The 18,803-nt window shown below is 43.1% G+C and overlaps 1 protein-coding gene across 13 annotated transcripts in view; it reads right to left on the bottom strand.

Annotated features, from left to right (window-relative positions):
- Window positions 1-18,803, bottom strand: part of LOC127001574 (ryanodine receptor-like) — a 183,658-nt gene that overhangs the window by 20,892 nt on the left and 143,963 nt on the right. For 9 of the 13 annotated variants that reach the window (XM_050866342.1, XM_050866344.1, XM_050866345.1 and 6 more), the window contains 14 exons: window positions 17,989-18,150; window positions 17,306-17,530; window positions 16,366-16,475; window positions 12,486-12,579; window positions 11,901-12,066; window positions 11,524-11,615; window positions 9,037-9,216; window positions 7,813-8,044; window positions 6,219-6,406; window positions 5,776-5,992; window positions 5,605-5,675; window positions 4,063-4,128; window positions 310-389; window positions 3-183 (listed from right to left, as the gene is read on the bottom strand). In XM_050866342.1, the coding sequence (XP_050722299.1) occupies window positions 3-183; window positions 310-389; window positions 4,063-4,128; window positions 5,605-5,675; window positions 5,776-5,992; window positions 6,219-6,406; window positions 7,813-8,044; window positions 9,037-9,216; window positions 11,524-11,615; window positions 11,901-12,066; window positions 12,486-12,579; window positions 16,366-16,475; window positions 17,306-17,530; window positions 17,989-18,150 (2,064 nt within the window). Of the gene's footprint in view, window positions 1-2; window positions 184-309; window positions 390-4,062; window positions 4,129-4,957; window positions 5,024-5,604; window positions 5,676-5,775; window positions 5,993-6,218; window positions 6,407-7,812; window positions 8,045-9,036; window positions 9,217-11,523; window positions 11,616-11,900; window positions 12,067-12,485; window positions 12,580-14,847; window positions 14,958-16,365; window positions 16,476-17,305; window positions 17,531-17,988; window positions 18,151-18,803 lie in introns of all 13 variants that reach the window. The other 4 variants (XM_050866337.1, XM_050866346.1, XM_050866339.1 and 1 more) reach the window with 2 other exon arrangements.

Here is an 18,803-nt window from a genome sequence, read left to right as displayed (position 1 = left end):
ACCTCAAGGAATCTGGCAAGGCGGGGGTCATTGGGCATGTGTTCGGACAGGTTGGTGAGCAGCACAGCCAGGTTGAAGCCGATTTCCTTGGCTGGGTTGTGGAAGCGCTCTGTGAACTCCACGTAGTCGATCTTGCCGTCGTGGTTACAGTCACAGCACATAAGCAGGAAGTTGATTTCCTCTCTGGGGTGGGGGAAGGGAGGAGGAGGGATCAATATATGTTAAATAATTTTGCACCAGCACAATTCTTTAGTTGCCACCTATGGCACAGAGCAACAGGTAGGAAGGTGAAAGAGAAGTGTGACTTACGTGGTGTAGTTCTTTTGCTGCTCCATCTTCTCCTTGAACTCCTTGGGGGTGACTGTGCCATCCTTGTTCATGTCCAGCTCCTGTGTGAGGGAGAGAGAGAGGTGGTGTGGGTGATGCCATCTGGGTGGAGGGGCACCGTGTTGTGAGCTTGTTACTGAATGATCCAGAGTACTAAACACTGCGAAGCTTGCCAAGTCTTACCACACCATGTTGATGGCAAAGAATCCCTTCAGTTGATAAATGTTGTCAGAGAAACTGTTGTGACAAATTAGTTGTGTCAATGCTCTGCCTACAATCACAGAAGCATCAGAGGATCTTGATGACTTCAAAGGCTATTATTGTAAACGCCTCATATTACAGAAATGGATAGGAAGTAGCATTTAGTTGCATGTGCATGCTTTTGGTTGCCTTGAATATTTTTGAGAGGAACCTTCAATACGTGTAACATACTGAAGTGAACTAATAACACAATATCTTTGCAAGGAATCAAAACAAATACACCCACACCCACACACATGCACTCCCCCAACACAAACGCACACATTACCATTTCAATACACAGGCATGACAGCACTAATACAGTCATCACTATACACTGTAGACTAAGTACTCAGTGAGAAGCCATGTGTAATATAACATCCTCGCACCAAATCTATTTCCAAACAGACCTTGATCTTGCAACTCATGAGGTGGCTACACACACACACCTGAAGAAGGATTTTGACAAAATTCCACATACGAGACTACTATGGAAGCTGGAAAATAAGGGAGGTTTGAAAGGGAAAATGAAGAACTGGATGGAAAGTTACTTAAGGGGAAGAGAAATGAGAACAGTGGCAAAGGACATGAAATCGGAATGGAGAATTGTAGATAGTGGAGTGCCTCAAGGATCCGTATTGGCACCAATACTTTTCCTGGTATATATAAATGATATGCCAGAGAAAGTAAGCAGTTATATGAGCCTGTTTGCAGACGATGCAAAACTGCTGAGACATAAGAAACAGTAAAGACTGAAATTCTGCAAGAGGACCTGAATAAGATTTGGGACTGGAGTATGAAATGGGAGATGGAGTTCAATGTGAAGAAATGTCACATAATGGAAATGGGAAAGAGTGAAGGGAGACCAAAATAAATATATAGAATGGGAGATGGAGAAATATTAAAAAGAGTTCAAGAAGAGAGAGATCTGGGAGTGACAATACAGGATAATCAACAGCTTGAGTCATGTTAATAGGATATTAGGTAATATGTAAAGAATGGTAAGAAACATAGGATTTGCAATCCACTACATGGATAAGGATATGATGAAAAATATAATAACCACTATGATTAGATAAAAATTGGAATATGCGGAAACGGTGTGGTCTCCCCACAAGAAGAAACACATAAAGAAACTAGAATGAGTACAAACGATGGCAACGAAAATGGTTCCCGAATTGGAGGGATTGTCATATGAAGAAAGGTTAAAGGAAATGGACCTACCAACAGTAGAACAAAGAAGAGAAAGGGGAGACCCAATACAAATTTATAAACTATTGATTAAAATGGAGGAAGTAGACAATGAGGAGTTACTACTAAGAGAAGGAAGAAAAGTCAGCAATACATGAGGGCACAGTAAAAAGTTGAGGAAAGGAAGATGCTTGAGACATAAAAAAATATAGCTTCCCGCAAAGAAACATAGAGGTTTGGAAGACTAAGTGAGAATGCAGTATCGGCAAAGAGTGCGCATAACTTTAGGGAAAAGCTGGACAAATACAGATGTGGAGACATGACCACATGAGGTGTGAGTGGTCTCAGTCCTACCCAAAGAACGGTACTACGAGCTCTGTGCTCTTCCATAGGGGAACGGCTGGCTGTCTCGAGAGAGACCCGCAGCAGATCAAGAGGTGAATTACACACACACACACACACACACACACACACAAAAGAGCTCTGTAGTGCAGTGGTTATCACCCCCCCCCACCCCACCCCACCACACACAACCAAAAGGTCTTGGGTTTGATTCCCAGGCAGGGTGGAGATGCATGATCTGTGCATGGGCAATCTTCTTTGATCTCTGTCCCTTATCCCCCCCAGCAGTGAATGGGTGCTGGGTGTCAGTCTGGGGTTGTGTCCTGTCTCTTGCGCGTGTGTGGGTGACATTCCAACTGTTCCCAAAGATCCATCACCAGAGCTCCAAAACTCATTCAGTGATGGTACTATATAGCTGGGGATTGCAAGCCCAGAGCATGATCAGACCATAGAGAATTATACTTACACACTCAAATTGTATATCTATGAACATAAGCATGACAATACTATTCACACCATGATTCACACTATGATCAGACCATAGTGTATTATACTTGCACACTCAAATTGGACAAATATGAACATAAGCATGACCATACTATTCACATCCAAGGGTCTAAATGAGGGTCTAAATACTACTACAAGAATTTAGGAGTAAAAGAATTAAGAATACTGATATAAATATGGACAGAAAAAGCACTTGACATACACCTCACAAACACAAGACAATACTACTCACACTTAACCCGTGGGCTTCGGCTATGGGAAAGCCGAGAAATGGCCGAGAAACGGCAATATTACACTGCATTTTGAGACTAAGAAAAGAGCATGGAACGTATATCAGCGTACTCCTCTCATAACCATAAAGCCGTTAAAAATATTTACTTATACTCAAACGCCATTCTTTTTGGGTGGTGTTTGTTACAAAATAAACAGTCTCGTGACACGTGGCATCTAGCCGAGAGTCGCTTTTTGTCTACTTTAGAGAATCTGACAAGTGATTACTGTATGGATAGCTAATTCAGTCTGCCATGACCTTACAACACCACCTATGACAAATAAGTCCACCTCAAGATCACTCACCCACCACAATGACCCAGGGAATGCATGGTGGGTTGCTCTATGCCGCCACTCCCTACAATTAGCTCGAATTAGGCGTTTTGAGCAGAGCCCCACACTGGGTCAGCCGTTTCAGCGGACCGACTCGCGGGAGCCCAAAAATGGGCCCGCCGACGCTGCCAGGTTAAAAGTTTAATTGAGAGTAAGTATCTCTATAGGAATGTGAGGTTAAGAATTGAACACGGCTATGAATACCAACGGAAAAAAAATCTGCATATACACACATTCATATACTACATACTTACATACACATAGTATATACATGACCCAACATGTCCTGAGTGTGAGACTCATTTAAATCTCTGAGCAGTCATAGTCTGAGATTAGCATTTGCTAGATGACTCACAGAATTATACTTATCACTAGTAAATTCAACATTATGCTTAATTTGTAAGTAGAGGAGTGGCAGGGTATGAATTAGAAATGCAATAGAAAACCCATGCATAAAGAGAAAAATGAAGAGGAGGAGGAGGAGGAGGAGGAGGCAGAATGCAGGGTAGTGATAGTGAGGTTATTAGTAACTTTAATACCCTCTTGTGCTCCTTCCAGCCTCTTACAGAGATGCTGAAGGCATCACCTACACGAGACACACTTCAATATTAGAACAGATCTCTAAAACAATTCAGAGTCCTTAAGTGTCTCAGGCACTGTGATCGTTGCTTTTAAGACATCTACGACTGTGATCCAACATCTTTTACACCACTTCAGATTTCTTTAAATTGCCTGCTAAATATGATTAGTAGTGGAGAGAGAAGAGGCAACAAAGGAGGGGAAGGAGCAAGGGGGATAGGAAAGATGTGGATGTGGAGGAGAGGGAGAGGGAAAGGAGGGTCGAGTACAAACCTGGAAGGTGGTGGAGCTGGTCAGGTCCCGCAGTTTAAGGAACATATCGAAGTACTTCAGAATCAGCTAGAATAATGAAGAGAATGGAAAACGAACTCGTATAAGAACTGATCACATACACATTAGGCTGAACATGTTGACGAGAGAGCGAGAGAGAGAGAAAAAGAGAAGGAGAGAAAGAACAGGTGCGCCGTTGCTCACTCACTTTACCGCAGATCAAACAGGTGACTGATATATGTCCCTTATGTGAACAGGGAAAAAAAAAATTATAAAAAGCAGTCAAAAATGCAGCAGCTGTAGATCGCCAAGATTTGCCCGAGTGTAAATTTTTTTCAGGGGTCACTTTCCGCATCTACGTCATAATATTCAGTCGAGACGTAACTGGAGTCTGCTGGGATGGGGGGAATGAGAGGGATGTGGTGCAGCAACAAGGAGGGACCAAAACTTTGGTAGCACAGGGGACTGTCAGGGGCAGGGTGTGACATGGTTGAGTGATAAAAACAGGGAAAATACACAAAAAATGAAAATGTCTTCATCCACATACGACATGCTGACATGCCGGGAATAAAGCCATGGCAAGAAAAGATTTTGAATAAGTAAGCTGAGGAAGTGGCAGGGGCAGGGGGAGGGGGTGGGGCAGGTGCTGTGGTGCCGCTGTGGCCACACGCCGCTATAGCTTCACTTGGAATGTTCAGGATGGCCACAGACCTGGGCTCAGAACACATGACTAGGGCATGACACATGACCGCACACAGTCTGAATGGGAGGCAGGAGGAAGGGACATGGCGTGTGGCTAGCAGCAGGCTGGGGTTGGGGTGGAGATGAGATTGAGGGCAGTGTAGCCTTGAGTGGGGTGGGGCGGAGAGGGGCGGGGTGATTGGTGACTCTCGCCTACCATGAATGTTGCCGATGAGGTCACTTCTCTCAGCTTCAAGAAAAGATTGAAGAAACGAAGGATCATCTGTTTTGTGAGATAAACAAGAGAGTTAAGTATGAGGGACAACCATGGGAGTGACACAGGCAGTGAAGGACCCTCTAGCCGCCTGCAGGCCTACCAAGCCTCGGACACATACATGTGCTGCACACTCAAAACTGCCCTGCTGCGATATAAACAATACCCTTCCATGGCAATGACCCGTGGGTTTGGTGGCAGCTCGACGCACACTGTCCTGTCTCACGTTTCGACCAACATGTTCATCTTAACTTAAAAGTGAAAAATTCAATCATATAACTATATTACAAAAATAGATTATACTGTATGGAAAACAGTCATTGACAACTTATAGCAAGGTATACAAATTATCATGCATATTAGACAACCCCACCATATATATCTTATGTGAAGCGTGAAAACAGTGCTTTACATGTAACTTCTTTGATAGTTGATGGATGTTAGTACAGCCTCCAATAAGTCATCTTTGCATGATACTTGTGATTAAACAATGTTTTTGCCACAGTAGTTTCCAAGATCAAAAGTAACAGAAAAACAGCCCCTCCATTAATCTAACTCCAGTTCCACTCTCCTCCTTTCCAATGGCTCACCTCGACGTTGGAAGCACTTTCCACCAGTGTGTCCACCATCTGCTTACCAATGGTGCCATTCACCACGTTTCCTGCAATGGATGGTGTTGTCAATTACCATTCGTGTAAAGCCAAGTGTCACTCACTCTAGGGGGGTCCAATCAACCACCTGGTGGTGGTGCAGTGACTCACCTTCCAGCATGGACAGCATCATGATGACCATGTCCTTCTGTAGATTGAGCAGTTCTTTTAGAAGGTCCACCTGGGAGGAGTGTTTGCTTAGCTTGTCTTGCATGTGGGCGAACAGGAACAGGAAGCCACCAACAGCGTCCCATAGACGGGAGTGAGCCAAAGTCTGCTGGTTGCCCACACATGGACCCTGGATCACCTCAGTCAGTGTGTTGAAAACCTGCACCATACAAAAAAATGTCAGCTAGTACGGGACCATATTTGTTTAGATCTGCAATCACTAAAGCTGTGATGCACTCCCAAAGACCACATACAGTAGCATATTGCTCACCTGACTGGCCACAATGCAATGGGTTGCCATCAAGAGCTTTTATCATTCAAAGTGTCAGTAATTCTTAAACCTCTAAGTTCATGCTGCAGAGCACACACAGCCTTCAACTGCTCACCTGACTGGCCACACCAATGGCCTTGAAGAAGTTGGACTTGCCAGAGGGGTCAATGATCTCCTTAGAAGAGTAGTGCCAGTAGAAGTCCATAATGGACTCTTGGAGGCGCAGCAGGTAATCGACAGTGCAGTTGATCACGTTCACGGTGGTGGTGTTGCCGGCCTGCGTCCTCAGGTAGTTCTGCCAGTCTGTGAAAAGAATACAGAGAGATGTGTTAAACAATTGGTCAACATGGCTTCTACAGGACAGTCCTGGTTCTAGTTTTCTAAGGGGTATTATGTTTGATGTTCCCTAATGTATCCCTCCTATTATTACACTAAGTAATGAAAATACCTTAAAATATCAGGTATCAGTTTACTCAATACTTTGTAAAACAATTATAGGGAGTCCTTGATTTGCACGATAGATGCATTCCAGAAGGGACCGTGCAAAGTAAATTTCGTGCAATGTATAAGGATGATCACCCCCAGTGCTGGAGTAAACTGTACAAGCACTGATAGTTTCTGGTCTAATGTTAACGACTTCCTCGATCTCTTTGGAGTACTACCACATGCTGGAGAATCCGATGGGCGCTTGGGAGCCATGGTTAATTGGTGGTAAGTTGGTAACACACTGAACGAACGGGGAGAGGGACGCTACCACAGCCGAGCGTGGGTAAAGAATGAGCTTTGCCCGCGGCGTGGCCCGGGTGGCAGTAAACACAGCGGGTGGCGGGAAACACCTAGTGACACCTGGTGGCTGCATTACTGAACTAAATCAGCCACGCGAAACTTGATTTTCTTGAAATCGTGTTATTTTAAGGAATCTGTGTAATATGAGGAAAAAACCCTATTTTTTGACACCGTGCTATTTTGAATTCGTGCAAATCAAGGACTCCCTGGTGGACACAAGCAGTTGCATGGTTTGCTTATACCTGAAGCCTAAGATAAGGGATGCCTTCTTCCTCGATTTGGGTATGCTGAGAGTTTGCTGACGTGTACAGCTATGTGTGTGTGTGTGTGTGTGTGTGTGTGTGTGTATTTACCTAGTTGTAATTTTACAGGGCCTGGGCTTACGCTCGTATGGTCCCGTCTCCATATCTGTACTTGTCCAGTTTTTCCTTAAAGTTGTGCACACTCTTTGCCGATACTACATCCTCACTTAGTCTGTTCCAAACCTCTATGTTTCCTTGTGGGGACCTATATTTTTTATGTCTCAAGCATCTTCCTTTTCTCAATATTTTACTGTGTCCTCGTGTGTTGCTGGTGTTTCTTACTTCTCTTAGTAGCAACTCCTCGCGTGTGTGTGTGTGTGTGTGTGTGTGTGTGTGTGTGTGTGTGTGTGTGAGTATAAAATCTTGACTCGTGTTCTTTTTATACAACTGAACTTCAATTTGCTATTCTTTTATGCATCCTAACTGCTCTGTAATACTTTGCATAATCTAAGTATAAAGCGCTCTTATTGGGAACTAAGACAGTTGAATTGTAATGTGAGGTCATTTAAGCTATCTATTTATTCATCTATTTATCTATCTATTCATTTATCAATCTATCTACTTACCCATTAGTATATCACTCCATCCATCTAACTATCAAGCTATCAGCCCAAGACTCACCCAGGTTGTGACCTTCACAGGTGAGCTGGATGAAGCGGAACAATGCACAGGTGAACTCCGCATCGTGCATGTTCTTCTCTCCTGCACAACCATCAGCACCCACGCCCAACCCCTCGGCCTTAGTGTTGCGCTCAAAGGCATCCAGGTCTAGCACAGAGCATGAGCTCATGAGGCCAGAAATAGACAGGAAGAATGATGCATCTTTCTTCTCCTTGAGGTAGTTCAGCATGGCCTGCAAGGATAAAAGCATTGGTCAGTCTCTTAGTAATTCTATAAACAAGTGTAGTAAAAAACTCACTGTTACAAATGTCAATTCATGTGTCAATAATTTTATCTATATGTTATATATTTATCTATCCATCTGATTATATACCAATCTATCTGTTTATCTACCAGCCTATATATTCATTTACAGGTGACTCTCGATTTACGCGAGTTTGGTTTATGGGTCCAAAATCCAAAGAAATGTTTAATTTACACGTTTTTTCACTTATACGCGATATTTTATGGATTGGCCACAGATGAGATGTCTCACGCAACTGGACTCACACGGCACCGCGGCCACACAGATGAGCTCAGTTCTTCCCGCGTGCCACTTGAACAACAATACAGTACCCATGCTGCCACGCTACTCAACATTTATAGGGGTGGGCATGTACCGGTACCAGTGCCAGTACTAACGGTACCAGCTATACGGTACGGTACCGGTACAAGACTGCTCGGTACCAGTACCAATACTAGCTAGTCGCTCATGGTGTCCCTCATTTCTTCCTCACATGAGTGAGGCTGAGACTGAGTGGATATCTCGGCGATATGGATATTCTCTCTCTCTCTCTCTCTCCACTGAATGAAGTGAATATTTATTTTTCGATACAAACCTACCTCTTGTTTGATTTACATTGTTTTTGCTTTACGCGACCTCTTCAAGGACACAATACTTGCGTAAATTGAGAGTTACCTGTATCAGTTTATCTATCTCAGCATCAGCATATGCCTTCAAGAATTTTGCAAGATTTCCCAGCACACTGTTGTTGAATTGTCTTCAGTACCACTACAGTTCCCACTGAGTCAAAGGTCTTCTTGTAGTTAATCTATCTATCTATCTGTACCAACACCTGTCAGTTTAACTGACTGTTTACCTCTCTACCTGTCTGTGTATCTATTTATTTTTCTATTTGTCTATCTATTTTCTAATAGGAATGAAAGAAGCTTTGGGACACTCACCGCCTGCACTTCAACGTTGCCACCGCGCAGGATGGCAATGCCCAGCTTGAGTGTCGTCATGACCATCTCCGAGGGTTGGCCGCGGGCAGCGGACACATGAAGCAGCACCATCTCGGCCACACCGCGGTTGGCCAGGCGGGCTTGGTGGAACAAGAGCTTCTGCTTCTCCAACTCTTGTTCCTGCAGGCAAGGAGAGAGTGACTCACATGTTCACACATATAGTTTGCCTTTGAATAATTATTTCTACCTGATACCATTAGATTGTAAGTCAGTGGTTCCCAGCCTTTTCATCTTGCAACCCAAATCATGCACCCCTGACATGACCACGACCCTGCGCACTCAATACCTCAGATTCAGGAACTGGAAAAGAATGATGTTTTTATATTCTAAAACATTTAGCGATCTCACTTGGGGTCACAACCCCTGGGTTGGGAATCACAAAAAAATAATTTGAAAATAGGTCACAGACATTTATATTTTCATGATTTCCACTCTGATACATTTATATAACAAGTGATATTAATGAAGATTTCATTCATTTTTTCATATGAATGGAATCAGGTGGAAATCAAACAATCATTTCAAAAATCACTCAACAACATTAACATCTATTCACCCATAAGAGAAAGAAGCACTTAGAACATTATTACTTAATAACTTAAATAAGTTAATCAACACTGATACTTTTCATTCAATTCAATATTTGATTCCAGACGCTTATTCTTGAATAATCTAAAGTTAATGCCTTTTTAGTCAATTAATCACTGTCTATAAACATTCATCAATTAAAAATTCTTAACTCAAATAATTTTCATTGAAAAGAAGTGGTAGTATATCAATAATATTAACAAACATTTATCCATAAAAATCCTAGAATATTATTACCTACTAACTTTCCATGACAAGAGAAAGAACATTTACAACTATTCATCCTTAAGAAGAGTTAATGGAGAGCAAAGGCATGTCAATAAGGGTGGAGAGGCAGCACCTACCATGAGGTCCTCCATGGTGCGGGAACGACACCGCGGGGGAGCATGTACCACGGGAATACAGAGGAAAGGTCAATGCTGAGGTCAGGGGTCACGGGTTAGTGGGACATGACAACAGCCACAGGTTATCGGCATCAAGTGGTCGGCAGACGCAACTGTTGTTAGTAAAGTAAAGACTCTGTAGCAGTTTCGTGGTGTTATTTACCGTGTATACTCATGCCAAAGTTGTCCTCATCTCGAAGTCTTAGGTTGTGAAAATTTGATTGATGGATAAAATAAACTCCCTAAAAAAAGTTGTAGTAGTAGTAGCAGTAACCCCTTAGAATAGTAGTATCCATTTAAAAGTCATCCCCTTATACAGGAAATCCCCTATATACGAAAGGGTTAGGGACTGAAAAAAAAACTTTTATTTATTTTTTTTTTATATTATCATTATTTTTCAATAATTTGTAAATAAATAGGGGGTAGGACCAGCAGCGCCAAAAAAAAAAAAAAAAAAAAAAAAAAAAAAAAAAAAAATATAATTAAAAGCAAAAGCAAAATACAACTCACCAAAAACAATAAAAGGCTCATAAATAATTAAAAATTATACCATTTTCCCTTTTCTTTACATGTTATAGACATCATTTACATATAATCCCCTCTACATCTCCCTACAAACTCACAACTTAACATGTGAAAGGCCAGTTTACTTTCTCCTTTTGTCTAAACACCCAGTTCTAAGCCCACCACCGTGCCACCGTGCCCACCCCCCCCCCACCAACCCCCCCCCCCCCCCTCCCCCTCTGGCACGGATCCTCTTCTGCTGGCGAACTGGTTTGCAAGGAGTTCACAAACGCGTTGGGTTGATGGACGCTAAGTGATGGAGCTAAGTGGAGAGCTGGACATGATGGACCATTGCTTGCTGAGCGTGCGCGCGCGCTGTATGAGGCGATATAGACATCGGACATGTATAGACATCAGTGAAACTAAAAGGTGGTAATTTGCTTTTGTGACATATCTCTACTTGAAATGTCCAATCCGAAAATTTTTCTTCCTATATTTTTTTTCTTTACATATTTTTTTTTTTCGAATCGATTTCCGATATATGGTACTTGGCCTTAACAAACAGATTTCAAAATAATCCAACTTTTACACGGGCATATACAGTACGTTGGTATGGTGTAGTATTCATGGTCTGGCCAACGTGCTGTCTGAATCCTTGTGACAGTAGGAACAAGTGTTAATGTGTGACTGCAGGATTGCCAAGGTTCTCCGGCCTAATTTAGCATGAAAAATGTTTGAAAGTCATGGGTTGCAGGATACATATAACAAGGACATTACACTTTGATTCTACAGATGATGTGCCATACTATATTGAAGTTGGATAGGCTATTCATGATGAACTATTCTGGGCACAAGAGTCTGCAGATAACTCCAACAGTGACTTGGCAAACCTGAGTGAGAGTAAACTGGTGGGTGCTGGATGAATTGTTAATGGCAGGCAGTGAGTACATACATTAAGAGCAGCTGCAGGGTCCTCGTTACCGCCATCCTCCTCTCCTCCACCTTCATCGTCTCCCTCCTCTTCCTCTTCGCCACAAGATTTGGCTGTCAACCAGAGAAAGAACTTGCTCTATGGCAACAACTTGGTTCCTTTGTATCTAACCTCTTTTTATCGTGACAGCTTAAATTAGCAATTAGGTAATTTTTTATTGCTATCAATCATTTCTAGCATATTGATTCACAAAGAATATATGAGTGCATTATTTCTCTTCTGAGTGAAAATATGTCAAGAGTGCGACATAACCTAGCCTAAGAAATGTGGTGCAGATGTTGCCATAATGTGATTTTTTTGACAGGTGCTGGAACAAACTATACATAGTCTGCACGTACCCATAATCTCTGCGTACGACATGTAGAGCGGGTCCTCGGCCAAGACGCCTGTGTGTTCCGTGGTGGCCTTGTGGCTGAATGTGGTCACCAGCTGCGTCAACTGGTCAGGCTTACCCTCCTCCTCCTCAACCTCCTTCTTCTTACTCTCAGCCTCCTCAAAGGATTGCTGTGGGAAAGAGAAAGTGTGGCATCTTTACACCACTAGTAAATATAAAACAAAACATTTACATTTCTTTTTCTTAGCCTCCTTCTTGCTTCTTGCTAACTAGAAGGACTGCTGTCAGCAAGATATTCCATGCCAGCTTTTCAGTACACCAACATTATCACTGTCATCAACATTTACCATTATTAGTCCACAACAGAACAAAGGCCTTTCTCTACATCCTCCACTTCTCTGATGTAAGTGCAAATGTGCAATCCATTCTATCCCTGCCTTTCAGTACTTTTTTATTTGTCACTTTATAACAAAAGCAAAAAAGTTCCAGACTGGCTAAACCCTTTAAACTTCATTTGCAGTTACCTCACAACTTTACTAAGAAACATACATAAGAGTTCCACTCATACACCTTTACTACCTATACTCACTGTGAGGTCCTCAATGACCACCTCCTGGCCCACATTCTCGTCCGACAGCCAGTACTCGCGGTAGGTCCGGAGAAAGAGGTTGACAGCGCGATGCCTGTATGGTATGTTGGTTTGAAGAGAAAGTCAGGTTAGACTGCTATGCCCTGTTAGTAAGAGGTAGTGGTAGTTGTGTTGTCCCACACCCGCTAAGAAGTAGGCTCAGATATTAATTTATGTTAAAGACACTGGCCGTTGATGCTGCTACAGAAAAGCAACAGGTACGGTGTTTTGAGCTCCTGTCTTGCATCTACGAAATTGTTAAGCGGTTACTAAGAGAAGAGAGAGTCAGAGGCACTATTTGTAAGTTCACTATCCTGCTACATCTATTTTTTCTCTCTTGAGGTGATGAGAGCCAGCGCTTGAGACTACAGTTTAAATTGCTGATTGGCTGATGTTGTACACAATATCTTAAGAGTGACTGCCTCAGTCCTCCCCATTGCACAGCTGGCTAGCCTGGGCTGGAGTCCGGCGCCGTGGGAAAAGTAAGACAATAATGATACAAACACTGAAGAAACAAACAGACAAACAAGATATACAACATAATGAGTAAAAAATGGTATACTAATAACAACAATAAATCTGACGTGCTGAAGATTATTTGATTATTATGAGGGATGGATTGTGGACAGAGGGAGAAAAAATCCAGTTCAAGAGAAGGTTTGAAGGGAAGCGAAGGCATAAGAAGGAATGACAGACTGCAAAGCATGAGCTAGTAGTCTACAGCCTTGATGACTTTGGGCGAGTCATGCAGAACGCTCTGGTATGTACAGAGGGACAGACACAGAAACAGGAGGAAGGTAGATGAGGTGAGGTGAGGTGAGATGAGGCACAATAACCAGATGATCTGAACACGTCACACGAAGCCCCTGAGTGCAGTAGTGTCAGTGGCATTCATGACGTAAAGAAACATAACTGAGGATAAAATGACCAAACGGAAGTGAACAAAAACAAAGATGAGGGAGAGGGGGGCAAAATAGGTTCATTTTACGCCATACATTTTGGATATAAAGGCTGAAGAGGTTTTGAGGGTAACCGATGTGCCTGGTGTATTTGAGAGGCTGAGGGTGGGCCAAGGTCTTTCTCTGTCTCTATCTCTCTCTTTCTCTCTTCCCACCAGCAAGTGTCAGTGTTTGGTCAGTTGCAAGGTCAGAGGTCACAGTCTTCAGCCTTGAGACCCAAGATGCGACAGGCTCATGGCTGGGTCATATGAGAGTACCAAGGGAAGAATAGGTCACATGGGGGTCACCTGTGCTCCTGACAATATTTCTATTGTTAAAACACCAGCTGGAGATGACAAGGCGACATTTTTAAGGTAAATTAGAGACCAAGGGATAAAGAAAGTGTAACGTTTAAAGGTCTGCAATGCGCTGCTCCCATGAAGACACAGGGACAATTTTTTTGTCAAGTAGCTCCATAAGTGCCTTCACACTCACCTCAACTAACTAGCTAGTGATCTAACTTAGTACTCAACCGATATCTGGTCTTGTAAACACTGATCACCCAAAACTTGCTCTCTGAAATGAGGCATAAATCTTATTTCTACTTTGAATGGAAGTTTGAAATGCTAGTAACCATTACCTTCCTCAGTAGGAAGAAGGAGAATCAAGTCTCAGACATGAAAACTGACAGCCGGTAGCTTGTGTCAAAAGATATTGTCAATATAAATATATATATATATATATATATATATATATATATATATATATATATATATATATATATATATATATATATATATATATATATATATATATATATATATATATATATATAAGACTCAAGTATCCAAAGCTTCTACATCTTTACAGGCACAGCTATCATCTAGTTTTACTGAACCTTGTGCTGGCAAGAGATGGTCCTTATGGGGAACATGGAGAAAGTTATGGCTCAAGATTGCTATTCTTTGACATTACTATTAAAGCGAATGGAGCAGGTGGAGTAGAAAGAATGAGACCCCTATAAGCCACTGGAGGCAGCCCCTACTAACACTGAAAATGTTCATCCACACTGACACTAAACTGCTGTGTCATTCTTTCAGAAATTAAGGAGTTACAGTGGCCAGCTCATCTCCTAATACTGGCATGAAACTCTAGATCATGATAACCTAGGAAATTTTTGCTGCAAACCTTTACCAGCATGACAGTTGCTACTTTGGAGTCTTTGAAGCTTACCAACTCTGACTCTGATACACCTAACAGGATGTCCATATGAAGCTGGCTGAAATATCATTGGTGACTGATCCACCCAAACAGAGGAGCCCAGGTGATCCCAAGGTGCCCATGAGCAACTGTGAGGCATCCACAAGGTGTCTACGACCCATTACCTGCGGATGTTATAGAAGGGCACGGAGCGGAGGCAGGCGATGGCAGCTCGCTTGCGGGCAAACGACAGCAGTTTCCTCCAGCCCGTGCCAGAGGCAGGGGGGGTACAGGCCTGTTGGCCGCCACCAGCAGCTGTTGTTAGTGTGTAGCACAGTTACCGTAAAACACAGCAGCTTGCCACCCACCCGACACCCGACTCCCAACACCAACGCCCCCACCCTGGCAACACCATGCATGTGTCCCTGACAACAGCAATGAATTGACAGAACCGAGACTCATGTCCAGAAAAGATTCCTTCAAGGCCAAAGTCAAGGAGCACAAGACATCAGTGGTGCAGGTGTGGCATGGCATGAGTGGAGGGGCAGGAAAGGTTGCCTCAGTCTGGCAAGGATGATGCCTCAACAGACTACAACAACCAAAACTGACCTCCACAACCCAGCATCCACCAGCCACATGGGACACAAAACTTGTGAGGACATGTGCAACAGATTGGCTTGAGCTAAGTACGCAAGGGTGGCAGCGGATGCGGGGCCACGAGAGGCGTCATGGGGCGGGTGGGCGGTCAGCCAGGGAGGCGCGGCGCGGACCCCTGTCACACGCATAGGCAGTGCTGGCCAGCGGTGGAGTGACTGATTCGAGGAACAGTGGAGTTCATGACGTCCTTCTCCTCAAGCAAATGTAGGGAGAACAATACTGACTTTTTGTGATCTTTTCCATAAATGAGAACAAGAACAGAATAGGTAAATAGAGGAGTCATTATTAGGCTTTTATCTCAAGGAGAGTGAATGTTTGCATAATGCGGGGCAGTCAGGGCGGCACCTCCCTGGAATACCTGTTAAAAGGGAAGATATTAGTGAATGTTAGTGAAAAACCATTAATCAAAGAGTTCAGACATAGATTGTGTTCCATTTTGAAAATATGGTGAACTCGGGGTGTGAAAAAATTGTTAGTATGACTATTAGTAACCATGAACGATGTGGGCAGCCATCGTCCATGTACTGAGGGAGGGAGGATGAGCTGATGATCATCACCTTCTTCACTGGTACAAATGAGGGGGATTTACAACTAAAATGAAGGGCTAAAAAAAAAAAAAAAATAATAATAATAATAATAATACTAATACTAATACTAATAAATAAATAAATAAATAAAAATAATAATAATGATAAATAAAACAATAGATATTCAATTCAGCCAGCAGTAAGGATGCTGTACTGGGTGGGGAAGCCATTCAAGGAACACAAAAAACCCATGCAGGCAGGAACACGGGGAGGCCACTCACTGCCTCCCACCGGCCACTTCCCTCCCATTGCACCTTCACTTACAACACTGATGAGATAACAAAAGCTTATGTTCAGTACTCCAAAAGCTGACACATTACGGGTGAACAAGTGTAAGAGCTGCAACTGATCCTGGATGTGAAGGCTGAGGGGAAGGACAGGAGCCGAGGGGACAGTGACAACGCAGAGGCAGCACACACTGGGTCCTGGACTTTCTGCCATCCGCGGATACCCAGGTACCTTGGCATCATGTGCAGGGAGGTCTGGCGGAAGCAGGCGATGACGGCACGCTTCCGCTGGATAGACACAACGGAGCGCCACACCTCCTTCGAGGTTTGCGGATGGTCGATCTGCCGGACCGAGCAGGTTACCAAAGCATGGAGGAGAACAGTGCAGAAAAAAACATGGCCGTCAGGGGTCAGGTCTCCGAACACAACAATACAACTGAACAAAGGCTGCTGGACAACATGATGCTGCTAAGCTGTGGTGTCAATGTGGCATCAAATCTAAATCATTTACAGAAAATGGAGTTAAAAACAAATAATGGTACAGTTAAGTGAGAAGGAGACCTTATCCCGTTACTCGGCCCCAGTGCACTGCAAGAAGAATTTTCATGCTGGTGTGTTCAGTGAAAGTGTGTAGAGACTTAGACAGACTCATCCAGCCAAGACACACATGCTCAGGTGCAGAGGACACATTCAGATATATTGGTCTCTTGACAACTTCACAAAAATATAAGATAAGTGCTGAGGGGCAGTCAAGAAGAAAAATGGTGTGCGACAACATTCCCGTGCTGGAGGTGTCACTGTGAAGATCAGGAACACACCGTGCATGTGTACACATGTCTGATGGGTGGACGGATAAAGGAGAGTGCACAATGGTGGAGTAGGGGAGCTAAGAGATCGGATGGGTGATAATATATATAGAGCATGCACATAAATGAGATAATGTAAGTAAGTAGTATGTTAAGTTCATGTACCTATATACAAGGATAAGTAGATAGTATGCAAAAATATGTGCAGTATGCAAATAAATATTAATGTGCAATAGAATATTAATAAAATTGCCAATTTCTGAATCAGTATCAAAATGATGTGACAAGAGAAAGAGATAAAAGATTATGGGCAGTGAAGTGTGTTGGAGTGTTTGGGGTGGTGATCAGTCAGGGGAGAAGACTCACGATGTGGAGGCCGTAGAGCACTTTGGCCATGGCCACGATGCGATCTACGGTGTTATCGATGGTGGGCATTAGCTTCTTGTCCTCATCCTCCTCACGGGGGGTTCTGCCTCCACCCAGCCGCGAGTAGAGCGTGTGTTGCCAGTTCATGGAATCTGATGGGTCGAACTTGTCTGGCAGTGTGAGTTGTGTTTTGACAAAGTCCAGGATCTCACTCTCTGATATTTTCTGTTGAGATGACATGTGATCCCACGACATGTAGAAAGAAGACATAACACATTAACTCTGGACAACATTGAGATTCAATTGTGCTTAGTTAATATTAATTTTACATTTTGTGTTCCATTTGCCTATAAAAAAATTAAGGTGTATTGCAAAATGAGCAGGGAAGTTTTGGAAAGTTTCATTTAGTCGGCGCAACATCTGTGGTCATATGCCGGAGAGAGACAGAAGGGGAAGGAATTATAGAAGGGAACAGATTCCAGGAGACGGGACACAACCCCTGATTAATACCTGGTACCCATTCACTGCTGGGTGGACAGGGGTGAAGGGTATTGGAAAAGCCGCCAAATTTTTTCCACTCTGCCCAGGAATCGAACCTGGGCTCTCTCGGTTGTGAGCCGAGTGTGCTAACCACTGCACCACGAAGCCCCAAAATGAGCAGGAGCCTGGACTTGGGCACTCACCGCCAGAAACTTTTCCTTGCAGTGCTGGACGATCTCCTGCTCACGCCCTGCAAACAGGTTGAGGCCGACGGGCAACAGACGCTTGAGACATGCCACCATCAGCGATGAGGCAAGCTCCTTCTCCTTGTTAGTTTTCTTGGTTCCTGAGCGCTTCTTCTTTTTCTGAAACAGAACAAATTATGATGTTCCTCTCTTCCTGCCAAAGATGTGGCAGGAGTTGCCACTCTTGCCCACCTGCACCCTGACCTGCCCACCTACACATGTGTTGTGACCACACCTCACCTGACAGGACTGAGTGCTCTCTCCAGAAATGAACTGACAGTGTCTCAGTGATTTGAACCTATAAAGTAATAACACTACAATTCAACAGTAAAATGAGTCCATGATGGATTCCTTACTAAGGTGCTCAGAATTTGTTGTCTAACTGACCATGATGCTTATAGTTGAGGGTCAAGCAAAAACAATTCTTAAACAATGATAAAGGTTAATATATGGTTGACCTGCAGCCCATCATTATTAATTTTAATGGTAAATATCTATCTTAATGATAATCATGAAGTTGAATCTCCTCTTAGCTGGAGCCTTTAACTTGTGCAGATTCAAAAGATGTAAAAAAAAAAAAAAAAAAAAAAAAAAACCCCACAAATGCTGCATTGGTTTCATTGTGATGCAATCAAACGTCTGAGTATTTAATGAGCACCTTAATTGATAACAATACTAATGAGTGCATCCCAAGGCATGCAACAAAACAAATACAAAGGCTATTATGTACAATGCATTGATGAATGAATAGAAAGGCATAAAGTATATGTATA

The sequence above is a fragment of the Eriocheir sinensis genome, chromosome 21, assembly GCF_024679095.1.
Source record: "Eriocheir sinensis breed Jianghai 21 chromosome 21, ASM2467909v1, whole genome shotgun sequence".
NCBI lineage: Eukaryota > Metazoa > Arthropoda > Malacostraca > Decapoda > Varunidae > Eriocheir > Eriocheir sinensis.
This window is presented reverse-complemented; position numbering and strand designations above follow the sequence as displayed.